The following is a 24,493-nucleotide window of genomic DNA, read 5'->3' on the forward strand; positions in this document are numbered from 1 at the left end:
TTCTGGCTACTGCACTTGCGCTGATCTCTATATTGTGGCCATAGAGCTTCCCCACTAGCTGGTCGACCCTCTCTCCCAACCAATAATTTAGCCAAATTCAATCTGTGTCTTTTAATGTAAATGTAGCGTCAGAAATGCATTTTGGATTTGGATTTTCCGGGCCTTATTTTAAATGCAGCTCTGGAAAAAATTGAGAGCACCTAAAAATGGGGAGTTTCTTTGATTTTACCAAATTGAAAACTTCTGGAATATAATCAAGAGGAAGATGGATGATCACAAGCCATCAAACCAAGCTGAACTGATTTTTATTTTATTTTTGTACCAGGAATGGCATAAAGTTATCCAAAAGCAGTGTGTAAGACTGGTGGAGGAAAACATGCCAACACGCATGAAAACCAGGGTTATTCCACCAGATTCCAAAAACTCCTGAAACTTTGATATATATATATATATATATATATATATATATATATATATATATATATATATATATATAAATGTTATATATATATTTATATATACTGATATTTTTCTGATTATCAAACAAACTTTAATATCAGACAAAAACAACCTGAGTAAATAGAAAAAAAAACATTTTTAAATGATCGTTGTTTTATTAAAAGAAAAGAAAAAACACTATCCAAACCAATCTAGCCTTGAATCAAGCTTTACTGAAAACTGGCAATGAGTCGTTCACATCTCTGTGGAGGAATTTCGTTCGACTCTTCTTTACAAAATTGTTTTAATTCAGACACACTAGAGTATGATGTTCTTTTTCTGAAATTTCGGTTACCATTATAGCAAATGTAACGGGAAACACACCTTTCAAAAATGTCCAAATAATATTTACCCAAACTAATGGAAATCATCAACATGTTTTTTGATAATTGTGAGATGGACCTTTTGTGTTTTTTTAGGTCAGCAGTGATCTCCCATGAAGATCATTTTCAACCATTCTCTTTCTTATTATTGGATCATTAACACTGATCTTAACTGAAGCAAGTGAGACTTGCAGTTCTTTAAATGTTGTTCTGGGTTCTTTTTTGACCTCATAGATGAGTTGTCCATGCCCTTTTTGAGTCATTTTGGTAGATTGGTCACCCCTTGATTCACCAGTGTTTCATGTTTTGTGAATAACAGCTCTCACTGTTGGAGTCCGAAAACCTTTTCCAGACTGATAGATCAATCACTGACTTTGTTTTCTCATCTGTTTTTAAATTTCTTTAGATTGGGGCATAATGTGTTGCTTTTTGAAATATTTTAGCTGCTTCATGTTGTCAGACAGGTTCTATTTAAATGATTTCTTGATTCTACAGGTCTGGCAGGAATCAGACAGAAAGCTTGGCTGCTCCCTTAACAGATTTATTGGGGTTAAGGTCCAGACAATTGCTAGGCCACTCCAGAATCTCAACTAGCTTATTCTTGAGCCACCCTTTTGTTGCTTTGGCTGTATGTTTTGGGTCATTGTCTTGCTGGAAGACCCATCCACAACAGATTACAATTTATCACAAAAAATGTATTCAACATAAATTAGACTGGAGACGATCTTTTTACGAGGTCATTTTTTTATTACTAAAAAGGCACATAGTACAGGCATTGTGTCGAGAGCATTGTCATTTTTTCCCCACAAATAATAGCACCAAAAATATCTTCTCTCTCAAACTTTGATAGGCACTGCATTCTGCAAAATTGTACATACAATGAAATAAGGTACAGACAAAGTAAGCAAATGTAATCAAATAATTAAAAAATTATTTGCGCTTAATGCGCTGTGCTATGGAGATCCGGGACTTTAGTATTAACCCGGGAAGTCTCGCTAAAACGAGCACCTCATTATATGTAACAGAGTCCTTTAATAACGCAACACTGGGGGGGGGGGGGGATGTGCCAAACGTGGTACGTAATATGAGAGTAACATTATAATAATGCAAGATAATATGATGATAATCTCATGTCAGCATTGAAATGTCATTGGACACTGATGGAGCTTTTAAGTACACAGTACAGCAATTACAAATCCAAAATACGGGTACATCATTACAGTAGAGACACATGGTATAAAATAATGATAACGCAGCATATAACCTTTATCCAGCACTTTCAGAAAAACAAGATACTGTACTTTTCACTGTTTAAATCTTCCCTCAATGGTATTTTTTAGTAGCTTTGGTTGTTTTGTTAAAGACTTTCTGACTCCAGGCTTATTGTAACTGATTTGTAATGTTACAACCCATTTAGAGACATAATTAGACTATATTCACATTAAATCTTTGCTATAATGCGAGACAAATCAGATTTTTCCATTGCTGTGTGAACAGATCTAATATTTTCCTAGTCCTAGATACGGTACGTATTCGATTTTTTGAACACACAACATGAATGTAAACATCAGATTAGATTTTATTCATCTGTTTGCCTGTACAAATGCATTTTGTGCGGTTGGTGACAGATAGCAGAGGGTTTACAGGCAGCTATTTCTGGTCAAACAAGAGCAGGATCTCATCTTTACCAATAGCAGGAGATCAAATACTTACAATTGAAAATATATTTTCAAAAAGAACTCATACAGTTTTGAGATAAAACCTTAAAAGTTGTTGTTCTGGCTACTGCGCTTGCGCAGATCTCCATATCGAGGCCATAGAGCTTCCTCACTAGCAGGTCGACCCTCTCTCCCAACCATTAATTTAGCCAAATTCGATCTGTGCAAAAAATCTTAACTGATTATTAAGTCTTGTAATGTGAACGTAGCCTTAGAAATGCACTTTGAATTTGGATTTTCTGGGCCTCATTTAAGATAAAACTCTGGAAAAAAGAGACCACTTAAAAATGATGAGTTTCTTTGATTTGACCAAATTGAAAACCTCTGGAATATAATCAAGAGGAAGGTGGATGATCACAAGACATCAAACCAAACTGAACTGCTTATTTTATTTTTGCACCAGGAATGCAGGCATAAAGCTATCCAAAAGCAGCATGTAAGACTAGTGGAGGAGAACATGCCAACACGCATGAACACTGTGATTAAAAAACAGGGTTATTCCACCAAATATTGATTTCTGAATTCTTAAAACTTTATGAATATATAAATGTTTTCTTTGCATTATTTATGGTCTAAAAGCTCTGTATCTTTTGTTATTTTAGCCATTTCTTATTTTCTGCAAATAAATGCTCTAAATGACAATATTTTTATTTGGAATTTGGGAGAAATGTTGTCTGTAGTTCATAGAATAAAACAACAATGTTCATTTTACTCAAACACTTCGCAAAATCAGAGAAACTGGTCTCTTATTTATTTTTTTTCCAGAGCTGTATATATCAGCAGATTCTGATATTATAAACCTAAATACCATAAAGTGCTCAGTTGCCAGCAGCTGTTGCACCATTTAAGGTGGAACAGAAAAAAAAATAACGCTGACAAACTAGAAGCCAATTTACGTTTACGTAACTTAAAACGCAGCCTGCAGAGGAGAGGAAGCTGTGGAGTCTAGAAGTCTGAATATAGCTCTGAACATAAGCCTTAGCTCTAAACATAAGGATAAAAATAAGGCTAATGTAATTTTAGTTGTATTTCATGTGGTTTTGAAGGTATGGATAAATAATATATCAGCCTCTGTTACATCAGGCATTCCTCAGTATCCCTAAGGACTTTTTTTTCTTTTTTTGTGCCTTTTTGACTTAATCTGTACAGTACCTCTTTTTCCTTATAGTGTTATAGTGTAAAAAAAAAAGTCAGCTCTGTATTTATTACAGTAGTCAATAAAATCATTCATCATTCAGGCAGTAAAAAAAAAACAGTAGTTACCAGAGCAGCTGTAAAAATAATACAGTCATGTATCGTGATTTTTAAACCGTTTTAAACTATGCAGTGTTTTGGCGCCGAGTGGTCCAGCGATCTAAAGCTCTGCCACTATGAGCAGGAGGTCGCAGGTTCGAACCCCTGCTCATGCAGCTTTGCCATCAAGCTGGATGGGTAGATGGCGCTCTCTCCCCATCACACTCTTAAAGGTGGCGCCAGGCAGCACGAGGCGTCTGTGAACCGATGTATCGGAACCTAGTCGCTGCGCCTTCCTCCGAGTGTGCTGTGATGCTGCTTAGGCAATGATTCATCAGCAGCAGCTCAAAAAAGGGGTGACTGACTTCACACATGTCGGAGGAGGCGTGTGCTCGTCTGCATTTTCCTAGGGTGATGGGGACGCACAAAGACGTGGGACAATTGGATAGCCAAATTGGGAAAAAATGTGGAAAAATCAGAAATGAAATTATATAAAAAAAAAAAACCCCAAAAACTATGCAATGTTTTTTTTTGTATTTGTATCGAGACTCAGAAAATCGCACTTGACGAAGATCAGCGTGGCACAATGGTGATCAAGCAACAAGAAATTACATCAAGGCAAAGAACCAGAAATGGATGACGAAGGACACCGACTTATGTCATCATGTTAATTGCACTTTATAAAGGTATTATATGTACATCATTCTCGTTGTCCGAACAGTGTTGGCACTAAAAACCTGTGCTTAATACTTTCATAGTGGTTTCATTAGGATCAGTAAATCACAAAGTATGCAGCGAAATCAATGCAACAAAGTGATAAAAGTGGCTGAGCTACCACTGGTTGCTGTAACATGATGAGTATAGTGACGAAGGCATACCGGCATACTGGCATAAAACAACTAAAAAAAATAAAGATGTATTGTTTTCCATCTGATGATATCTGATGCTATAAACGCAAACAAGATTCTTGTAACTTCCTGAGGTAGCTCAGTTGTGAAATTCTTTACACTGCATAGCTGGCAAACAGACTTTTCCCTTTTATCACTCATGGCCATATATAAAAATACATTAACAATATCTCATTGCATTATTACAAACAGCTATAGAAAATATGCTTTTCTGTTCAATTCCGTATTAAATACTCATGTTTTTGGGGATTTTTGTATCTTTTTTTTCTTTGTTTTTTTTTTCTTCTTTTGGACATGTGGCCGGATCAGACCTCAGTGCCGTCGTTCAGATTGTTGTGGAGCTTGACCTCCAGGTTGACCTGCTTGACCTTGACGCCGTTGACCTTGCAGGCCTCAGTGCTCTTGTTGAGGAGGTTGATGTTCCTCACAGTGCAGTTCTTGCTGTTGAGGTTCTTTTCCAGGCGCTCCAGGCACACCTCCACCTTGGTGTTTAGCGGGTAGTCCTCCGCTGCCTTGGGGGGTGGTCTCTTCTTCCCGGCATTCCTCCTGCACTTTCTGAACAGCAGGCAGAAGGTCAGGAGGATCAGCAGCAGCAGGATGAAGGCGGCCACGCCGCCTCCGACGGAGCCCCCCATCTGCGGCTTGAAGGTGGCCGAGGCCTCCACCTCCAGCTTCAGGGTTTTCATGTTGGTGCCGTTCTTCACCTGGTCGCCCTCGTTGTCGTAGATGAGCGACTCGTCCAGAGTCAGGCGGCCCGACCGGTCCACCAGGTCGCGACGGCCTCGCTTCAGCTGATAGGTCAGTGAGCGCTGGATCCTGGGGTTGGTGGTGGACTCTGGCCCAATGATGTATATCACTTGGAGATACCACTGATGCCCCGCCTCCACCTGTTGGAAGAGTTTACAAGAGATTACACTCAGATCACACCAATCCAGCATTCTATATAGATTATACAGCTCTGGAAAAAAATAAGACACCACTTAAAAATTATGAGTTTCTTTCATTTTCCCAAATTAAAAACATCTGGAATATAATCAAGATGAAGATTGATGATCACAAGCAAACAAACCAAGCTGAACTGGTTGAATTGTTGCACCAGGAGTGGCATAAAATTATCCAAAAGCAGTGTGTAAGACTGGTGGAGGAGGACATGCCAAAATGCACGAGAAAACTGTGATTAAAAACCAGAGTTATTCCACCAAATATCGATTCCTAAACTCTTAAAACTTTATGAAATCAACAATATGAACTTGTTTTCTTTGCTTTATTTGAGATCTTTTTCGTTATTTAAGCCATTTCTCATTTTCTGCAAATATAAATGCTCTAAATGACAATATTTTATTTATAATTTGGGAGAAACGTTGTCCGTAGTTTATAGACAAATACAACAATGTTTATTTTACTCAAACATTATAGCTATGAATAGCAAAATCAGAGAAACTGATTCAGAAACTAAAATGGTCTCTTAATTCTTTCCACAGCTGTATATAGGCGCACCGGATTATAAGGTGCATTTTAAGCTACAACAGTAAGGAACAAGGGTGTCACCATGTTTCCCTTCTAATTCAGCGCAAAACTGTTTATTTGGGTTAGTAAAAAGCTTTTGCTTATTTAGAGTAATCTTAGATTTCAAATATTTTAACAGTGCAGTTAGCAGCAATGCTAGCAGCAGCGCTAGCAGCAGTTAGCAGCTCTTAATGCTAGTAAATCCTGCCCAACAGCACTACACTGAGGAACCCTGAGTGTTCCAGTAACCCAGGGTGCTATCAGCTTTCACAGCCTCCAACAGGTCTTCTTTTAGGATTTCCCTGTGATTAGCTCCATCCATCTTTCCATTAACTCTAACCAGCTTCCCTGTCCCTACTGAAGAAAAGCATCTATATAGCATGTTGCTATCACCACCATGTTTCACAGTGGGGATGGTGTGTTCAGGGTTATTAGGTAATGTTATCAGTGTTTCTTTTTCTGAGCCAAAAAGTCTCATCTGACCACAGCACCTTCTTTCACATGTTTGCTAGTGTTCTCTTATTGCCACTCATCCATTAAAGCCAGATTTGTGGCAACTGATATGGGTTTTAGAGTTAAAGGGACTGAATGCTTTTCAGATTTTTATTTGGTTCAAATTTTAAAAATCATTTCCACTTTGTGTTGGTCTTTAATTCAAAATCTCAATCGAATACATTTTGGCTTGTGGTTGTAAGGAGAAAAATTTTTAAAGTTGCAATCCACTCTATTTATATTAAATAAAAGCTGTGTAATGATAAACTATGAAATGATTAAAGTGATTCCCATCAATCAAACCAAGGTAAACTAGCTTATAACTGGTCTGATCTGTGTTTGCTGTTGACGAGCTCTGGGTTTATCAGAGAAACACACAAGTTCTTTAGAAAACAAACGACAGAAATGTGGCCAAGTTCCCTGCAGGCATGGAGAAGAGTCAGTCTGGCTTCATGTTTTAGACAAGCAGACTGAAGCGAGCGCCTGAAGGGCAGGTTCTGAAAGCTGTCACACTGGCACTCGTCACTATGGAAACATAACACCAGGGAAACCATTAATAGTTTGACCTCTTTGTTCTACTCACTGACCTTATAGAGGGCATCCACCTTCATGGTGAAGCCGTCCACACCGGGCATGGAAGTCATGGACTGCAGGTCGGGGATGTCTGAGGCAAAGCTGGCTTCGAACGGAACATCATGGAAGTAGTGATCGCACACGTCTGGTTGCTTCCGATCCTGTAGAAGAGAGTTTAGAAATTTGATGCTGATTGAGCTGTGGCTTATTAATTGAACATTATTGAGCTGTGGCTTATTAATTAATTAAAACAGACTAACGTATTTTTCACTCTATGAGGCGCACTTAAAATCTTTTAATTCCCCCAAAAATTAATAAGCCTTATATATAAATTTTACTAGAGTTTCAGTTTAGTAGCATTAGCCGCTAACCGCTATTTCCCTATTCAGAGGTGAGTATTATCGGCCTGTAGCCTGCTGCTAACCCTGGCTAGCACTGCTGGAGCAGCATTAGCATTACCCGCTAACCGTGCTAAGCACTAGCTCTTTAGTCGTTCAGAGGTGAGTATAATCAGCCTGTAGCCTGCTGTTAACCCCAGCTAGCACTGCTGGAGCAGCATTAGCATTGCCTGCTAACCGCAGTAAGCACTAGCTCTTTAGCTGTTCAGTTAGTCTGCGTGTTTACAGTGTTAAAACAAGCTACATTGGACGAACCGCTAGTTAATATCACCCAGGCTTATAATCTGGTGCGTCTTATTTATTTATGAAAATAGACCAGAAAATAGACGTTCATTGACAATGCGAATTATAATACGGTGCGCCTTACAGTGCGAAAAGTACAGTATACAGTGACTGTATACTTTTCATCCTAATCCAGCAGTAATATATATATTTTACACTGCACAGTACCAATGCCACTCAACTCTTTTCTTTTTTTGGTATCTCGTAGTACTTGGTTCATTGTCCACTACAATAGCTTATATTATATAGATATTGTAGGAACTTACCAGCAGCAGGAAGCGGTGTTTGAGGTGCTTGTTGGGTTGAATGCAGCCATATTGAGGTCCCTCATTGTACAAGGTGCCTGTTGGGTCAAAGAAGGGCACGTAGCCGTCCCTTCCCGTACACAGATACACCTTCTCCAGCTGCAGCTTGTAGGCTGAGTTCAGGTTCTGATCTGGGTTCCACAACACCCGGCCATACAATGTCTGACCTACATAACAAAGACAAAAAAAAAGCATGTACATTTATAGCTATATAAAGAGGCACACAAAGGTTTCTGCAAGATTCCCTACTTTTACACAACCCTATAACACTATATGAGCTTTTTAATGAGCTGATTACTTGAATCAGGTCTAGATCTGGAGTAGGGAAATCACTAAAATGTGCAGAAGCCATTTTTCTTTTCAGTTTCAGCTTTTTTACACATAGGGTGTGATGTCTGCTTCCATACATTGTTCCTAAAGCAGTTGAGATGTTCCCTGTTTTTCTGGCTACAACACATCCCAAAGCATGATGCATCCACCCCCATGTTTAACGGTAAAAAATCCCTCAGAAATTAGTAAGATTAGCCATTTTTGCTCCTCCTAAAATAAAAAAGATGCTGTTACCCATTGAGAAAGCTCCTTTGTAGTCCATCTCAGCCATGGACATATCTGCAGTGGCGGGGTCCATCATGAAGACCTTCTCATTGTTGCAGAGCTGGAACTCGGTATTGAGGGAGTAGACCACAGGAACAGGGCGATTCGTTTGCTGGAACGCAATGGGCACCAGGAATCTGTGGGCCACAAAAAAAAAATTATGCAAAGCTACACCACCACTTTATCACTTTGAATCCACGTGCTTAAGTTGAAATAGTCCTGGCTGTATTACATAATTATACATAATGATAAATGACTATGAATACCCCATGAAACGAGGAATTTAACCTACTTTTCCGGGGCGTGGGCTGTGCAGGAGAGGGGCTTGTCTCCAGGATCGATCCATGGCTGAGTGGGCTGCACTGTGCAGGGGATCAGGAACACTGTGTACTCTCCAGAATAGTCTTTTCTAGAACACAAGATAAATACATACTCAGCATCACCATCAGCATCAGCTGGACACACACACCTGCATGACATAATTTGAACTGGACCTGCAGTGATTACCTGCTGTAGGAGCTGGTGGCCCTCCACAGCTGGTAGGGGGAGTCAAAGGTCTGTGCGCTCCACACCAGCTGCAGGTCAAAGTCAATCCCCCCCAGGTGGTCCGGGGCCATCAAGTGGGACTTGTGCCCAGGAAGAGTGTGATGATTGGGAACAAACTGACCTGCAGAACACAGGAGGTGAGGGTTGGACTGGTAGAACATGAGCACAGAGCAGCAACGTAACATCATGAGCCAGATGAAACTAGGCCAAAAAAGAGGATGCATTTAAAATACTAACTGACTTAGTTATATAACTGACTAATCTATTGATTATTATTTGTTAAAGCAAATTTACTGTGACGTCTTGTGTTTCTCTCAATTTGCTGCCACGATTGTAACATTTTAAGCACCATTTGTAAGTAAATTTGTCTTACTTGGTGCAAATAAACATATAAACAAAGGGCTAGACAATGCCTAGTGTTGCTTTAGTGGATTACAATCTTTCATTTGCGGAACATTATAAAGCTTTATTCAAAGCAGTATTATGTAGCATTTGTATCATAAAATAACACTCTTAAAATCTTAAAAGCTGTAAAAGGACGAAAAATGCAGCTAATACTACCTAATGCTGTGTAATGCTTAGTCATTTTTACATAAAAGCCTGTATTACTATTGTATGAGATGCTTTTTCATTTTCAGTTATTGTTCTGTATCTCTCAGCTTGTCCAGAAAGGCATGTGTAAAGCATGTCCTTTAGAAATGGCTCAAAGTATTAAATATATGAAGCCTAGTGGGAGCCAATGAGCAAGAAATAGTATATGCTGCTTTAAGTAGACTTGTGTTCAACTCTATATGAAATTCATTTGCATTTTAGTGTCAAGCACCCACATCCTTTTTTATTATACAGATTTTTGCTCCTATACAATAATTGTTATTCAATGTAATATTATGCTATATAATTACTGTAAGATTGTATAATACAAATTCTGATTATATAAAAACAATAATAGGTAAGTATTAGTATTTTTATTTTATATCATAAATATTTGTTACATTTTACATTACATTAAATTATTTAATATATTAAATTAATATAATAATGTAATTTGACAATTAACTGTATGGAAACACATTATCATTTGGTTCATAATTACTGACATTGTGTCTGTGTTGACTAATTATTGAATACATAAAAAATAACTATTATATACCAAAATGAATTCACTTTTACAAATGACAAACAAGATAATGAGGAAAGTACCTCTGAACTTAGCGTGCGTCTTAAACTCAATCACAAGCCGTCCATCTTCCCTGATGAAGATACGGATGATCTGAAGTCTGGCTGACAGCACACTGTCTGTCTGGATACCTGCAAAGAACATACGAGAACAGAATTAATCACCTTCCATCAGTATACTAACTAAATTCTGTCTAGATTTTTGGTGGACTCATAAGTCCTGGGGTTCTGGGGTATTTTCTCTTTTATGGGGGTCCTATGTGATTTTATTCTCGTCTGGAACGACCACGTATGTGTTTTTCTCAGTCGTCCTCTGAGAAAATTACAGGCTAATTACCTGCTGTTTTACACTAAACTCAGTGGTCCTCCGGTAATTTTAGTCCCATCTGGACTAAAATCTGGAGTTTCGTCACCTCAAATTTAATAAAATAGCTATTTGTTCACTGCCACACACCATAATTACACTTTGGGCGTGTGTTTCTACGGAGATCCAAGTAAACACAACAGCGAGTGGAAATGGAGGAGCTACTGAACTCTATGTCATATGACAGAGAAAGCTGAAAAACTTAGTGGTCCAACTGTTTTTTCAATTGCAGTCCACACTCAAGAGTTTTATCATGGAGTAGAAGAGTGATTTTTTTTTACAGACTTCCCATTGAGAAACTAATCCCGTCTGAATAGGGCTATAGGCTGTGTTATGCACTACGTGGATGCTTACATGTTAAAAAGAGCAGAAAATGCATGTGAGTGAGTGTGTGTGTTTACTGTATTGCACATACCCGTCCTCCACAGTACAGTGTCGTAGAAGAAGGAGAACTCCATCTCTGTGTGGTGCTCGAGCGAGGCCCAGCCACGAGGGGCTGTCACATAGATGTACGACACATATAAAGGCACCTGCACAGTCAGGAAGGACTGTGCTGAGTCTCTGACCTGCAACAATAAAACACACATCATGTGTTGAATTGAATTTACCATATTGCTACTTGTTAAGACAGCTGTTTTAGACATCTATACACATGCATTTGTGGAAAAGCTGAGAGATACACACATATGAATTCATTTAGACTGCCAAAGTAGAGTAATATTACAGAATCATACAGTACCAGTCAAAAGTTTGGACACACCTCTTCTCAATTCAATGTGTTTTCTTCTCTTTTATGATTTTCTACATTGTAAATTTAATATTGAAGACTATATTAAAGCTATACAGGAACACATGTTGAATTATTCTGTAAACAGAAGGACATATCTGTACACTCTTGGTACTTTAATCTCGGTGTCTTCATGAGGGAGAGTCACCTGAAATAGTTTTCTCAGTGTCTTGCAGGAGTTTCTGGAGGTGCTGAACAATAACAGGGTTCATATACATTTTAACCAATACATTTTCAAGATATTTTCATGACCATTCGAAAACCAAAACTAAAACTATACTTAAGTAAAAATTATATAACATAGTAGGTATAAAATGAATCTAATACAAATGTTAAAACAATCTTCAATAATAATAAAATCATGTCAGATACTGAGAGCTCTATTGTGTAGTTAACTCTGAGCTGACACATTTTGTAGCTCAAAATAGACTTTCTCTATCGATAAACTGAAACACAAAGAATCGTAGACCATACCTCTCAACTTTTCAAAAATGTTCTGGGCATTTTTATTTTTCTAAAACTTATTCAGGCCTGAAAATTTATATTTTCATTTATATTAAATTTATATTAAATTTATAGTTTCATGACCATACGAACCCTGAATAATTTTCTGCTTTTCCTTCATGCTGTAAAGCTCCAGCTTTTTTGTTTGTTTACTACTTATTCCATATGTGTTCCAAAATTGTTTTAATTTATTTAATATTAATCTACTCTAATGTTAAAAATAAATTAAATAAAGAAACAAGGAAAAACACTGAATAAGCAGGTGAGTCCAAACGATTGACTGGTACTGTACATAAATATGACTGCAAGGTTACTCAGTGTTACACCATCCTTGTGAAAGGACTCGTGCAGCTCCACCAAAGTTACGCAGTGCAGACGCAGTGTTCAAACCTAGAGTGGCTTTGACAGAGCCGGCATTCTCACTGTTACAGTCAGTGGAGTATCAGCATGAATTTTGGTATGAAGAGGTTATTTTAAGATAAAATGCTGCATAATATTGCTTTAAAGTGAAAAATTCAGTTTACTTCGCAAAGGGGCACTAAACCGCCTGGTTGTAGCTGACTCCACCATCAAATTTGAAAAAGGCAAAAAAAATAATAATAATAAAAATGGATGACTAGTTTGGGAGAGACCCGGGGTGATGTATGGGTTTAGAGGTGGGGCAGGAGGGACAGCTGATTGGCTGAGCTGCTGCAGCAGCAGCAGTGTGCCTCTGATAGCGGTGAGACGCAGATGATTGGACATCAGCAGTGTGGGCGGGATTATTGATTATTGATTGTCTGATATGCATATTGTTAGTATCACATCATACACTCCACGCCTATAGCACAGTTGAACCTAAGAGGGCGCTGCAGAGGTGAAAATTACAGCAATAAAAGCGTTTATTAAAGGTTAGAAAAGGTTTATCAAATTTTGAAGCTGTACTGGTGTGTTTCATTACTTCAAAAAAACTAAAATATGGTTTAGGTTTTAGTGTCTCTTTAACCCAACAACAGCTGACAAGCTAAGACCTGTATTTTTTTTATTGTAACAAATAACAGAACTTGAACTCCGCTGGCAATTGTCAGTGACACCATTAGCCTTTTTTTCAGTCAAGATCTATTTTTAACAGGAATTGCATTTCAAAGGAATAGCTCAGGGAATAATCGAACCATGTTGAGTTGTTGATAAGCCACGCTGATGCCTCCGATAGAGCTGCTTATGTAATTTCTGACACTGTATGACACAGTCTTACTTAAAAAAAAAAGTAACCCACAAAGCAGTAGGGGAAGACACGTTATGTAATCTTGAGCTGCGTGCACTGCACTATCTTTTAAATCTAGAGCACACATATAAACACATGCACATTATGAGTATTAATATACAGAAACAGGTCTAACCTGGAAGTCAGCAGTGACCGATCCCCCGCAGACATCAATGAGCTCGGTCATATCGTAGTAGGCATCAAAGGTCCAGATGCAGCTCTTCAGGTTGAGGTGTTTGTACAGCTGGATGGTTCTGGCCTCCCGAACGTTGGGGTTGAACTGATAGGGGCGATCGTATCCCGGGCCCAGGGATATGCTGTCGTAGGATAGATCATCTAGGAAGCCAGATTCTATAAAAGAGGAGAAAATACTATGTATTAAAGCCTTATATACAGCTCTGGAAAAAAAGAGAGACGAAGCCATCAAACCAAGCTGAACTGCTTGAATTGTTGCACCAGGAGTGGCATAAAGTTATCCAAAAGCAGTGTGTAAGACTGGTGAAGGAGAGCATGCCAAGATGCATGAAAACAGTGATTAAAAAGGAGGGTTATTCCACCAAATATTGATTTCTGACCTCTTAATACTTTCATCTCATTGTCAACCGCTTTGTCCGTGAAGGGTCGCGGGGGGGGGGGGGGGTGGGGGGGGGGGGTTGGGGGGGTGGTTGGGGGGGTGGGCTGGAGCCTATCCCAGCAGGCATCGGGCGGAAGGCAGGATACACCCTGGACAGGCCGCCAACCCATCGCAGCTCTTAATACTTTATGAATATGAATTTGTTTTCTTTGCAGCTTGATTTAGGGACTTGATTTAGATGCGTGTTTGGTATTGCAATGATGGGTTATGACTTGTGCGGCTCAAAATGCGCAAAAGACATGTAGTATTCTCTATAATCTCTTTAAATAATCATGGGTGTGTTTTGGCCGTAATGTAAAACAAACCAATCACACTTTGTTTTGTTTTAATTTTATTCCATTTTCTCCCGATTTGTACAGCCAATTACCCAACCCACTCATTAGGACTTCCACTATCATTAGTAATTCTCCAACACCAGGAGGGTGAAGACTAGCACATGCCCCTGGCACCGCCACCCAGGGAGAGCGAGGCCAATTGTGCTCTGATTTTGATGGATTGCTATTTTAACGGTGCAGCGTTTCTCTATATCTCGGCAGAGGAAACTGACCTACTCATTCAAGCTGTAAAGGTGCATGAGCAGGTCATATAAGGGAACAGCAATGTTATTATATATTATATTCTCTTCACTGTTGATGTAAAATATATATTTTGCATTGCTGCGTGTCCTTGTGTGTGTATGTCACAACCAGGAGTGTACGGGCAATAAACAGACTGTTGACTTTTATCAAGGCTCAAATTAGTCAGTGACGCACCTGGTTTTTCGTTGCTAAGATAGCAATACACCAGAAATGTAACTGAATACACTTCCCTTCCAGACCACCACGCCCATCAGCGTAAATATAGACTGTTGGTGCGGTGCAAGATAGCAATGAACATTGCGACGCACCTTGCCTTGTACGATTTCAAATTTCATATAAGCATTGGCCGCTCACTACTCACCAGAAATGCCCTTTAGGTCTCTTAGGGTGACCAGATTTGAGCAGATGTGCTGCTGCCGGTAAATGGACTCTGACAGCAGGAAGTGCAGGTTGTGCAGGGGCATAGTTGACACCAGTGGAAGCATGCCATCCTGATGAGGAATCTGAACTGAGATGTGGATCCTACAGGACAAATCATATACACTTTTAATAGTCAAGCTAAGCTTTTACAATTTTACATTTTTTATGCATTTTGCAGCATTAAGCTTTTTTTCTGCATAATCTATAATGTGTTATAAGGTGTACTACTGCTACTCACCTGTTGGGATGCTCTTTGTGTTTGACATCAAGGTATTTGAGTGTGGCAATAAACGACTGGGCCTGAAATCCACGGGCAGTGCCGGTGGTCACCGGGGTGTGGCATATGGAGCCCTCAGTGCCGATGGTGGCGATGTTGCTTCTTAATGGGGTACCCAGGTGCCCTGCCTTATCCCGGGCCTGAGCCACACAGCGCACATGGAACCGCCGGCTGAAGTAGATACTGTCCAGAACCTGTGTAGCAAATTAGTTTTAATAAATAACAATAATTACATAGATAGCTGATGCTCATTATGAGAGACTGCACATTGGTTTGCAATTTTATATATATATATATATATATATATATATATATGTATATATTTATACAGCTCTGGGGAAAAAAAACAAGAGACCACTTCAGTTTCTGAATCAGTTTCTCTGATTTTGCTATTTATAGGTAGATGTTTGAGTAAAATAAACATTGTTGTTTTATTCTACAGACAAACTTCCCCCAAATTCCAAAATAAATAAATAATAATAATATCGTCATTTAGAGCTTTTAGACCTCAAATAATACAAAGAAAACATTTCATATTCATAAAGTTTTAAGAGTTCAGAAATCAATATTTGGTGGAATAACCCTGGTTTTTAATCACAGTTTTCTCATGCATCTTGGCATGTTCTCCTTCACCAGTCTTACACACTGCTTTTGGATAACTTTATGCAACTCCTGGTGCAAAAAATCAAGCAGTTCAGTTTGGTTTGATGGCTTGTGATCATCCATCTTCCTCTTGATTATATTCCAGAGGTTTTTAATTTGGTAAAATCAAAGAAAAAAAAATTTAAGTGGTCTTATTTTTTTACCAGCTTTGAGCATCTAGTGACTGAGATTTTTGCTCATTCTTCTTGATAAAACAGCTCAAGCTCAGCCAGGTTGGATGGAGGGCATCTGTAAACAGCAGTTTTCATGTCTTGCCACAAAAACTCAATGTGATTTAGGTCAGAACTTTGATTGGGTCATTCTAACACATGAATATTCTTTCTTTGATCTAAGCCATTCCACTGTAGCTCTTGCTTTATGTTTAGGTTTAGGTCATTGTCTTGCTGGAAGGTGAATCTCCTGCCCAGTTTCAAAAGTCTTTTACAGCCTTCACCAGGTGTTCTTCCAGGATTGTCCTGTATTTAACTCCATCCATCTTTCTATTAACTTTAACCAACTTCCCTGTCCCTGCTGAAGAAAAGCATCCCCACAGTATGATGCTGCCACCACCATGTTTCACAGTGCAGTGGAGAGGGAGTAATCAGGATAATGAGCAGCATGGTATTGAACCCACAAAAATCTGATCAGTAAACATAAAATACTAGCCCTAGGTTCTACAGTGTTGAGGATCAATACTAGCTATGGAATGTACAGTAACAGTACCTGCAGTGTAAGAAAATAAAACAAAAATATATATTACAATAGATAAGTGTACGATTTTTTAAAGATGCTTGTTGTAAAGAGTAAGTAAAAAAGTAAATTTAATAGTAAGAAACTAACCATGTGATTGACGGTGGTGTAAGGTGTGTTGTCCGTAACCGTCTCAAAGGGAGAGCGGGCTCCACTGGTGTCTGTGGGGGCTGCCACCTCCCAGCTGAAGTGGATGGAGGTCTGGTTGATGCCGGCCTCCTCACAGCGCTCCCTCATTATGGAGGACTTTGGGTAATGAGGGTCACAAGGAGTCACACAGACCAGAGGATAGCCTGGAGATGGAGACTTCTTACTGCCTTCCTTCGTGACCTCCTGGACGTAGTCGTAGTCTGAGAGTGACACCACCTGCAATGAGATTAAACAACGTCATCTGTGATATTTGAAATGTAACAGTTATCACACAGTTTACTAAGAAAATAATTTAGTTGCAGCAATTTAAGTTGGTATTGTATAGCTCTGGAAACAAACTTTCTCCCAAATTCCAAATAAAAATATTGTCATTTGCAGAAAATGAGAAATGGCTGAAATGACAAAAAAGATGCCGAGCTTTCAGACCTCAAATAATGCACATAAAAAAAACAAGTTCATATTCATAACTGTTTAAGAGTTCAGAAATCAATATTTGGTGGAATAACCCTGTTTTTAATCAGTTTTCATGTGTCTTGGCATGTTCTCCTCCACCAGTCTTACACACTGTTTTTGGATAACTTTATAATGCTACTCCTGGTGCAAAATTTCAAGCAGTTCAGCTTGGTTTAATGGCTTCTGATTATCCATCTTCCTCTTGATTATATTTCAAAGGTTTTCAATTTGATAAAATCAAAGGAACGCTTCATTTTTAAGTGGTCTCTTATTTATTTTTCCAGAGCTGTATATAATGCTAAAGCAGAGCAGCACTTACAATGGGAGGAGCAGGAAGGATGAGGCTTCCCGCAGCTTCTTGGTCCAGGATAGTAACTGTCGCCATTGTAACTTCTCCAAGCACAGCTTCCACCGGGTCATCAGGGCCGAGGACCAATGAGAAAGACTCGTGCCACTCTCGCTCCTCATTGGACAGGATTTCGACCTTAAAGAGAATGTGGTCCACGCCTATGAAGCAAGCATAAGATATTCTTTAGTCAGTCAGTATTCATTTAAATTTAAAAATCCAATTACAATCAAGGATTGTGAAGGATGTACTATAATAATGATTGTGAACATTTGACTAACCAGGTGTGAACTTGAGGACTCGACTTTTGGGATTGTAGTCCACTCCAGACTGAGCTGATCCGTCCCTGGTGCTGCAGCGGATCTTGGAGGTGCGATCTAGATCTCCTTTACGGATGACTTTGATGTTCAGAACCTCGATGCCATCCGGACCAGAGGGCTCCCGCACTTGGTAAGAGGACTGTTCGAACTCAATGGTAGGAGCTGTGAAATGATGGAGATGATGGAACTGTAGAATATCTGAGAGAATGCACTAATGGTGCACTGTTTCTAAATCAAATACCTGCCATCAACATCGAAGTTAAGTAATTGAATATAACACTTCATCCAAACAGGATGCCTGGTATTAAAAATCTATGTACTGACTGCTCTCAAAATCCTTACCATCCTCATCATTAGTAATGGTCACAGTGACAATGTCATTGACTCCAATCATGGCTCCGCTCCAGTGATCTCCCTGTGGTGTGCCCAAATGTACCTGGAACTCCTCTTCAGGCTCAAAGACGGAGTCATCGTTAACGTAGACTGTGCAGTTCTTCACCTAAAAAAAGAAGACAAGAAAAAAGTGGCTGATTTACACTATGGACTAAATGCAATGGAGAAAAACATTATAATATTTTCATTATTCTCAAAATATACAGTCTCCCAACACATGAAATGCACTGGCAGGTTTAGTGAGACCAAATAGTACAGAAGTAACACATTTAGTAGCTTGTTAATGAACAAAAAACAGTGCTAGAGAGTCATTAATATGCACTCATTAACAGGATTTGATTGGCTGTTTCTAAAGCCACGTACCAAAAAACACAGGATAAAAAGGGTGCGCTGACAACAATTTTATTAATATGACTGTACAGCACATTTTGCATTTCTGTTAAAAATCTTAAAAATAAATTTGAACATTTTAGCTTATCAGAGACCAACTTCTGTTTAAAAAAAGTCAAACAAAAACTCAATTTTATGCTTTTATTTTTAGGGTTTCTCAGACTTTTTTTAGGGGTGCTGGGGGCTAGTCAAAAAAACTGTTAGTGAGACTACTGAGTATAAAAATGAATAAATGTACATATATCTCACAAGGGTACATATAATACAAATAAATGAATAAAATAGGCTACTACATTTTACTATATAGTTTTAACAGATTCTATACAGGGGATTTAATACAAAAAAAAAGATGTAAACTATGATGTAATTAAAATTTTGTTTAAAACCCATTTTATTGCCCAACTCAAGATGCAGTGGTCAACAATTTAGGTGCAGTAACCTAGAAATACTATGTGCCAAATATGCCACAGGTTGTTCTCACAAGATAAATAGTAATGATAACTAATATCAGCACCTTTTCTCCTTTGAGGAAGACGACACGAGAGACATCTGCGTTCCTCCTCTCCTCAAAGTCGTCCATCACCATGGCGGACATGGTGCGGGTGAAACAGCGAACGGAGGATTTGTAGGTGAGATCACCCGTCCTGATGATGGGGATGTGCAGAGCTCCATCCTTCTCCTTTACCGTATACGCCACCTTCTCAAACTGCATGCTGGGAACTACAGAAAGGAGAAAGAAGCACAGTTGCATAAATTTAGGGGTTTTTTTTTTCAGGAGAACTTTCACAATGCTGATGAACTGGAGAATGCTCATATATAAAACAAAGAAAAATCTAAATGGCTGAGAACAGCACATACTGTCTTGGGTGGTGTCAGTGATGTAAACGGAAGCTTCATGAGGTTCAGTGAGAACAGCGCCGTTAGGAGAGCTGAGGAAGACAATGAAGGACTCCTTTCCTTCAATGGTGGGGTTCTGGATGTCATCCATTATGGTCAGACTGCAAGTCTAGAGAAGAAGAAGACACTGTTTTAGTCCATTTATTTTAAGGGGCAAATGAAAAAAAAAAAAAATAAAGTTTACATCATACCTCTTCAGTCTTTCCAGGCCTGAACTCGACTTTCTTGGAGCTGGGGATGTAGTCCACTCCGGGAGTGGCTGAGTCCTGGTCAGCAGGGCGAGTGGCACACCAAACTGAGGTCACAGAGGAGAGGTCACTTCCCTGCCGCAACACCGGGATCTCAATGGTACCTGTAGAACCATGAGATCAAAAGAAACATTAATTTACACGGTCAATTACCCAACCCACTCATTATGACTCCTGTCATCACTAGTGATGCCCCAACACCAGGAGGGTGAAGACTAGCACATGCTTCCTCCTCGGACGAAAGCGCAGCAACTCAGTTCTGATACATCAGCTCACAGACGCAGCCTTGTGCTGATCTACATCACCCTTTGGAGTGATGTGTTGAAAGGGCACCATCTACCCACCCAGTGAGAGCAAAGCTAATTGTGCTCTCTCAGGGCTCTGGCAGCTGACGGCAAGCTACATAAACAGGATTCAAACTGGTGATCTCCTGATCATAGTGGCAGCAATTAGCCTGCTGAACCACTCAGAGCCGATCATTACTACCTTTTAATACAGACCTTCTCTATCATGTACAAACTCAGAAAAGTGTATTAAGGTATACTGAATGTCATCTTTTAAAATCCAACACAGACCTGCATCCTCACTGAAGGTGAAGGACCCATTCCCGAGGAACACGGTGGAGGCATCGTTTGGTCCGTCGATGATGATTTTGGCCACTGTTACATCTCCCATTCGAGCGTTATCCGAAGCGTCAGACAGCACCAGCTCAAACTCCTCAGACAGCTCGTACTCGCTGTCATCGATCAGCTTAACGTCGCAGGTGGACATGCTGACCCCCGGCCCCAAAATCACCCGGTTCTCTCCGCTCATGCCTCGGCTCTTGTAGTCAGAGCCGGACTCCAGGGCGTAGAGGCTGCTGCCCCGCGCTGACCGGGGGACGGTGTAGCACAGAGCCGACACAGTGCTGCTGGTATCCCCTGAGAAACACAAGAGAGAAATAAGACTCAAATTTTTTATTGTGTTAAAAAAAATCTGTAGGTCAGTTGAGCATCATGTTTTTGATGGTTTATTTCATTAAAGAGAATAAACCCAATTGTCTTGTCAACTAAATTTCGTAAATTCATTTACAATGCCTGACCAAATAAAACATTTACCACCTGGATTTAAAGGATAACTGTGGTGTAAAATTAACTTTGGGTGGAGTAAAACATGTTATAGTACCAACATTTGTTGAATAGCCCACCTCCATTCTCCCACAGCTTTCTGAGATCCAGCAATTTTGCAGTTTGTCCAAACATGCTTTAGAATCGATAATATGGGGGATATTTTTCCCCTGCAGATAAATCGCTTTTAACACCGTTACCCAGTCTCAAAGAAGCTCCACTTTTATTTATTTAAAAATCAAAGTTTACAATCTCCGTGATCTAATCTCCGGCAGCTGCCAGAATCTCCAGATTCTACCAATGAGGTGTGGAGCTACTTTGAGCCTGGATGAAGGTGTAAAAGGCCATTTATCTTCAGGGGCAAAATACGCCCCATATCATACATTCTAAAGCATGTTTGGACAAACTGTAAAAAAAAAAAGTACTGGATCTCAGAAACCTGCGAGAGAGTGGAGGTGGTCTATTCAACAAAAGTTAGCGCTCTTTATCATGTTTTACTACACCAAAATCAATTTTACACTGGAGTTCTCCTTTAACAAAGTAAATGATGTGGGGTTGCTGCAGTTGGTCAGGTCGAGATTAAGGTTCAGACCTTAACCTCATTGAGAATCTTTGGGATGTACTGGCAAAGGCTTTGTGCAGCAGTCAGAAAATTATTGCAACACTTAAATCTTGTGACATTGCAGAAGCTTATCGAAACATTTAAAAAAAGTTGGCACAATAATGCATTAACCAATTTGTAATGTTGCCATTCCTTCTTACAAAATTTTAAGTACTTTTTGAGACAAAGGAAGCCAAGTGATTAAGTGTTTCTGGAGTTATTTTGTCTTATTTAAAATGTAAATCTGAATTTTAAAATTCTCCAAACACTCTTTATTGGGGACAGGTCAGTCCACTACCTATGAACTCTTCTTCTGCAGCCATGCCTTTTTAATTTGTGGAGCATGTGGTTTTGCACTGTCTTACAAAAAATGCATGGATGTGACTGGAACAGATAACCTTTTAAAGACATGTATTGCATATATTGCTATTTTCTGCATTTATACTGCCATCAGAGAAGTGTACTGAAAAAAAAACTTATCATGACAGAGCTGGGCCTTTTGTTTTTGGCTTGAAGCACAAAGCAGTACATGTTTTCATTGAGGGAATTACCATCTAAAATGTGTCCCTGGCTTATGGACATCTTTTTTTAATTTTTTAATTTATTTTTATTAACACGAACCTTTTCTCTCGATGGGAGCGAAGATGAATCCAGTGCTCTCATTGACATGATAAGTTTTCTTGTCAAACTGCAGTGTGGGCTCATCCTCTGTGTCATTGATGTTGACCTTGGCGCGGATCACTTGTCCCAGGAGAGCATACACGGGCATACTGAGCTCCACGGTGAAACTCTCGATGTTCTCGAACACATGGTCATCATTGATCACGATGGTGCACACCTTGGTGTCCTCTCGCTCATCAAACTGAACCTACAGAATCAGTGCAGAACAAATCTCCATCTTTATTCCAGTCTAAAACTTTAAAAACTTTGAAAATCTGGTCAAACTTAAAGCTCTACCTTTATATACAGCCAAGCTAATAAACACACCACTTAGACCCCCATATATAGTACCAGTCAAAAGTTTTGATACACCTTACATTTAGTGGTTTTTCATTATAATAAAAAAGGTTCTGCACTGTAGATTAATACTAAAGTCATCAAAACTATGAAGAAAAACATATAAAATATTTAGTTAACAAAATGTTTTTAACAAAACACAATATGTGTTATATTTTAGATTCTAAAAATAAGAAAGTAGCATCTCTTGCTAAGATGACAGCTCTACACATCTTGGCTGCATTTTCTCAGTTGGCTTTTTTATAATGTAGAGTCACCTGGAATTCAGGCTTTCAGTTAACAGCTGTGCTGAACTTATTAAGAGTTAATTACTTGAATTTCTTGCCTCTTAATGTGTTTGAGAGCATCAGTTGTAAAGTTGTGAAGAGGTAGAGTTGGTATACAGTGAATAATAGCTCTATTTGAGTAATATTCTAATCCATAGTATGAGAAGCAAGAACTACTCAACTAAGTAAAGAAAAAAATACTTTAAGAAACAATGAAGCTCAATTCCTACAATTTTGAGAACTTTAAAAGTATCCTCCAAAAAACTGGGTTCGTACCGCCAAGAAAAACTTGAAAAAGTCATGGAATCTGAAAATAGCAATTTCCAAACCTGGATACGTTTTGGAAAAATAAAAATACTCAGTTTTAGAAAATGTTTCAGTTAATCGACTGTAAAAATCTATTTTGACCTAACAAATACATCAGCTCAGAGTTTGTTTAGAAATTTAGCCCTACACAACGGAGCTCTGACACACATTGTACCGTACTATTAAAAATTGTTTGTCAGATTAATTTTAGGCCTACTTTAATCAATTAAGATTATAGTTTTAGCTGAATTTTGGTTTGATGAAAATTTCTCTTGAAGGCATGGAAAAGTCTTGAAAATATCATTGAAATGTTTCAGTTAAAAAGTACATAAATGCTACATGAAACTGGCTCTCATCAGGACTGCCCAAGGAAAGAAAGAGCAGTTTTATAAAGCAAAGAGAGTTATCTTTGTTGTGCAGGATAAGTTCATCAGAGTTACCAGCCTCAGAAACCACAAGTTAACAGCATCCCAGATAAGAGCAAATGCTCCAAATGCTTCACAGAGTATTTTGGTTTGTTTAACGCTTTTAAGTTAATACATGATTCATTAAGTGTTCCTTCATAATCTGGATCACTTCAGTATTAATACTTATTTACAATGTAGGGAAAAAATACACAGAATAAAAATACTAAATGAAAAAAAAAGGTGTGTCCAAACTTTTAACTGGTACTGTAATCCCACAGTGAGAATATTAATAGGGGGAATATTAACACAGTACAATATTCCACTGCTGTTCTACAGTACCTGTCCAGCATGCTCCACGTAGTCATGCTGTCCTGGACGAGAGCCCACATTGGAGGTGGATGTGGCCGTTCCCTGCTCTGTTCGGCACAGAACGATGGCATACTGGTTCAGATTCCCCGTTCTCTTCACTGTAACCGCCACAGTGCCTGCCTTCTCACTCACATTATAACTGCACACACAACCAATCACACATTATTAATAACACAGGCAAAAGACATCCTGTAAGTCTTGTTCATGCTCATATCTGTTCATTTCCATCTGTTGTGTAATTAATGAAGGGAAAGTATCATTGCAGAAAATGTGTCTTAGTACTCTACAGTGTACTTATTTTCAGATATAAAAACGTTTACCATATACAGCTCCACTTTATTTTCTGAATCAGTTTCTCTGATTTTGCTATTTATAGGTTTATGTTTGAGCAAAATGAACATTGATGTTTTATTCTATAAACTACGAACAACATTTAAAAAATATTGTCATTTAGAGCATTTATTTGCAGGAAA

General features: G+C 38.9%; 2 protein-coding genes across 3 annotated transcripts in view; one reads left to right on the forward strand and one right to left on the reverse strand.

The window, feature by feature from the left end:
- Positions 1-24,493, forward strand: part of LOC125786735 (cyclin-dependent kinase 5 activator 1-like) — an 832,135-nt gene that overhangs the window by 515,462 nt on the left and 292,180 nt on the right. The gene's annotated exons all lie outside the window — the stretch shown is intronic.
- The window catches only part of fras1 (Fraser extracellular matrix complex subunit 1), a 248,149-nt gene continuing 225,203 nt past the window's right edge, over positions 1,548-24,493 (reverse strand). For both annotated transcript variants that reach the window (XM_022664877.2, XM_022664876.2), the window contains 21 exons: positions 23,991-24,159; positions 22,277-22,523; positions 20,524-20,868; positions 19,892-20,052; positions 19,662-19,809; positions 19,318-19,523; positions 18,363-18,519; positions 17,982-18,182; positions 17,674-17,861; positions 16,842-17,117; positions 15,321-15,553; positions 15,024-15,184; positions 13,587-13,801; positions 11,332-11,482; positions 10,577-10,684; positions 9,338-9,497; positions 9,123-9,239; positions 8,801-8,967; positions 8,198-8,403; positions 7,266-7,412; positions 1,548-5,567 (listed from right to left, as the gene is read on the reverse strand). In XM_022664877.2, coding sequence (XP_022520598.2) covers positions 4,986-5,567; positions 7,266-7,412; positions 8,198-8,403; positions 8,801-8,967; positions 9,123-9,239; positions 9,338-9,497; positions 10,577-10,684; positions 11,332-11,482; positions 13,587-13,801; positions 15,024-15,184; positions 15,321-15,553; positions 16,842-17,117; positions 17,674-17,861; positions 17,982-18,182; positions 18,363-18,519; positions 19,318-19,523; positions 19,662-19,809; positions 19,892-20,052; positions 20,524-20,868; positions 22,277-22,523; positions 23,991-24,159 — 4,345 coding nt within the window. In that variant the 3' untranslated portion in view covers positions 1,548-4,985. The remainder of the gene's footprint in view (positions 5,568-7,265; positions 7,413-8,197; positions 8,404-8,800; positions 8,968-9,122; positions 9,240-9,337; positions 9,498-10,576; positions 10,685-11,331; positions 11,483-13,586; positions 13,802-15,023; positions 15,185-15,320; positions 15,554-16,841; positions 17,118-17,673; positions 17,862-17,981; positions 18,183-18,362; positions 18,520-19,317; positions 19,524-19,661; positions 19,810-19,891; positions 20,053-20,523; positions 20,869-22,276; positions 22,524-23,990; positions 24,160-24,493) is intronic.

Source organism: Astyanax mexicanus, chromosome 22 (assembly GCF_023375975.1).
Source record: "Astyanax mexicanus isolate ESR-SI-001 chromosome 22, AstMex3_surface, whole genome shotgun sequence".
In the NCBI taxonomy this organism is placed as follows: Eukaryota; Metazoa; Chordata; class Actinopteri; order Characiformes; family Acestrorhamphidae; genus Astyanax; species Astyanax mexicanus.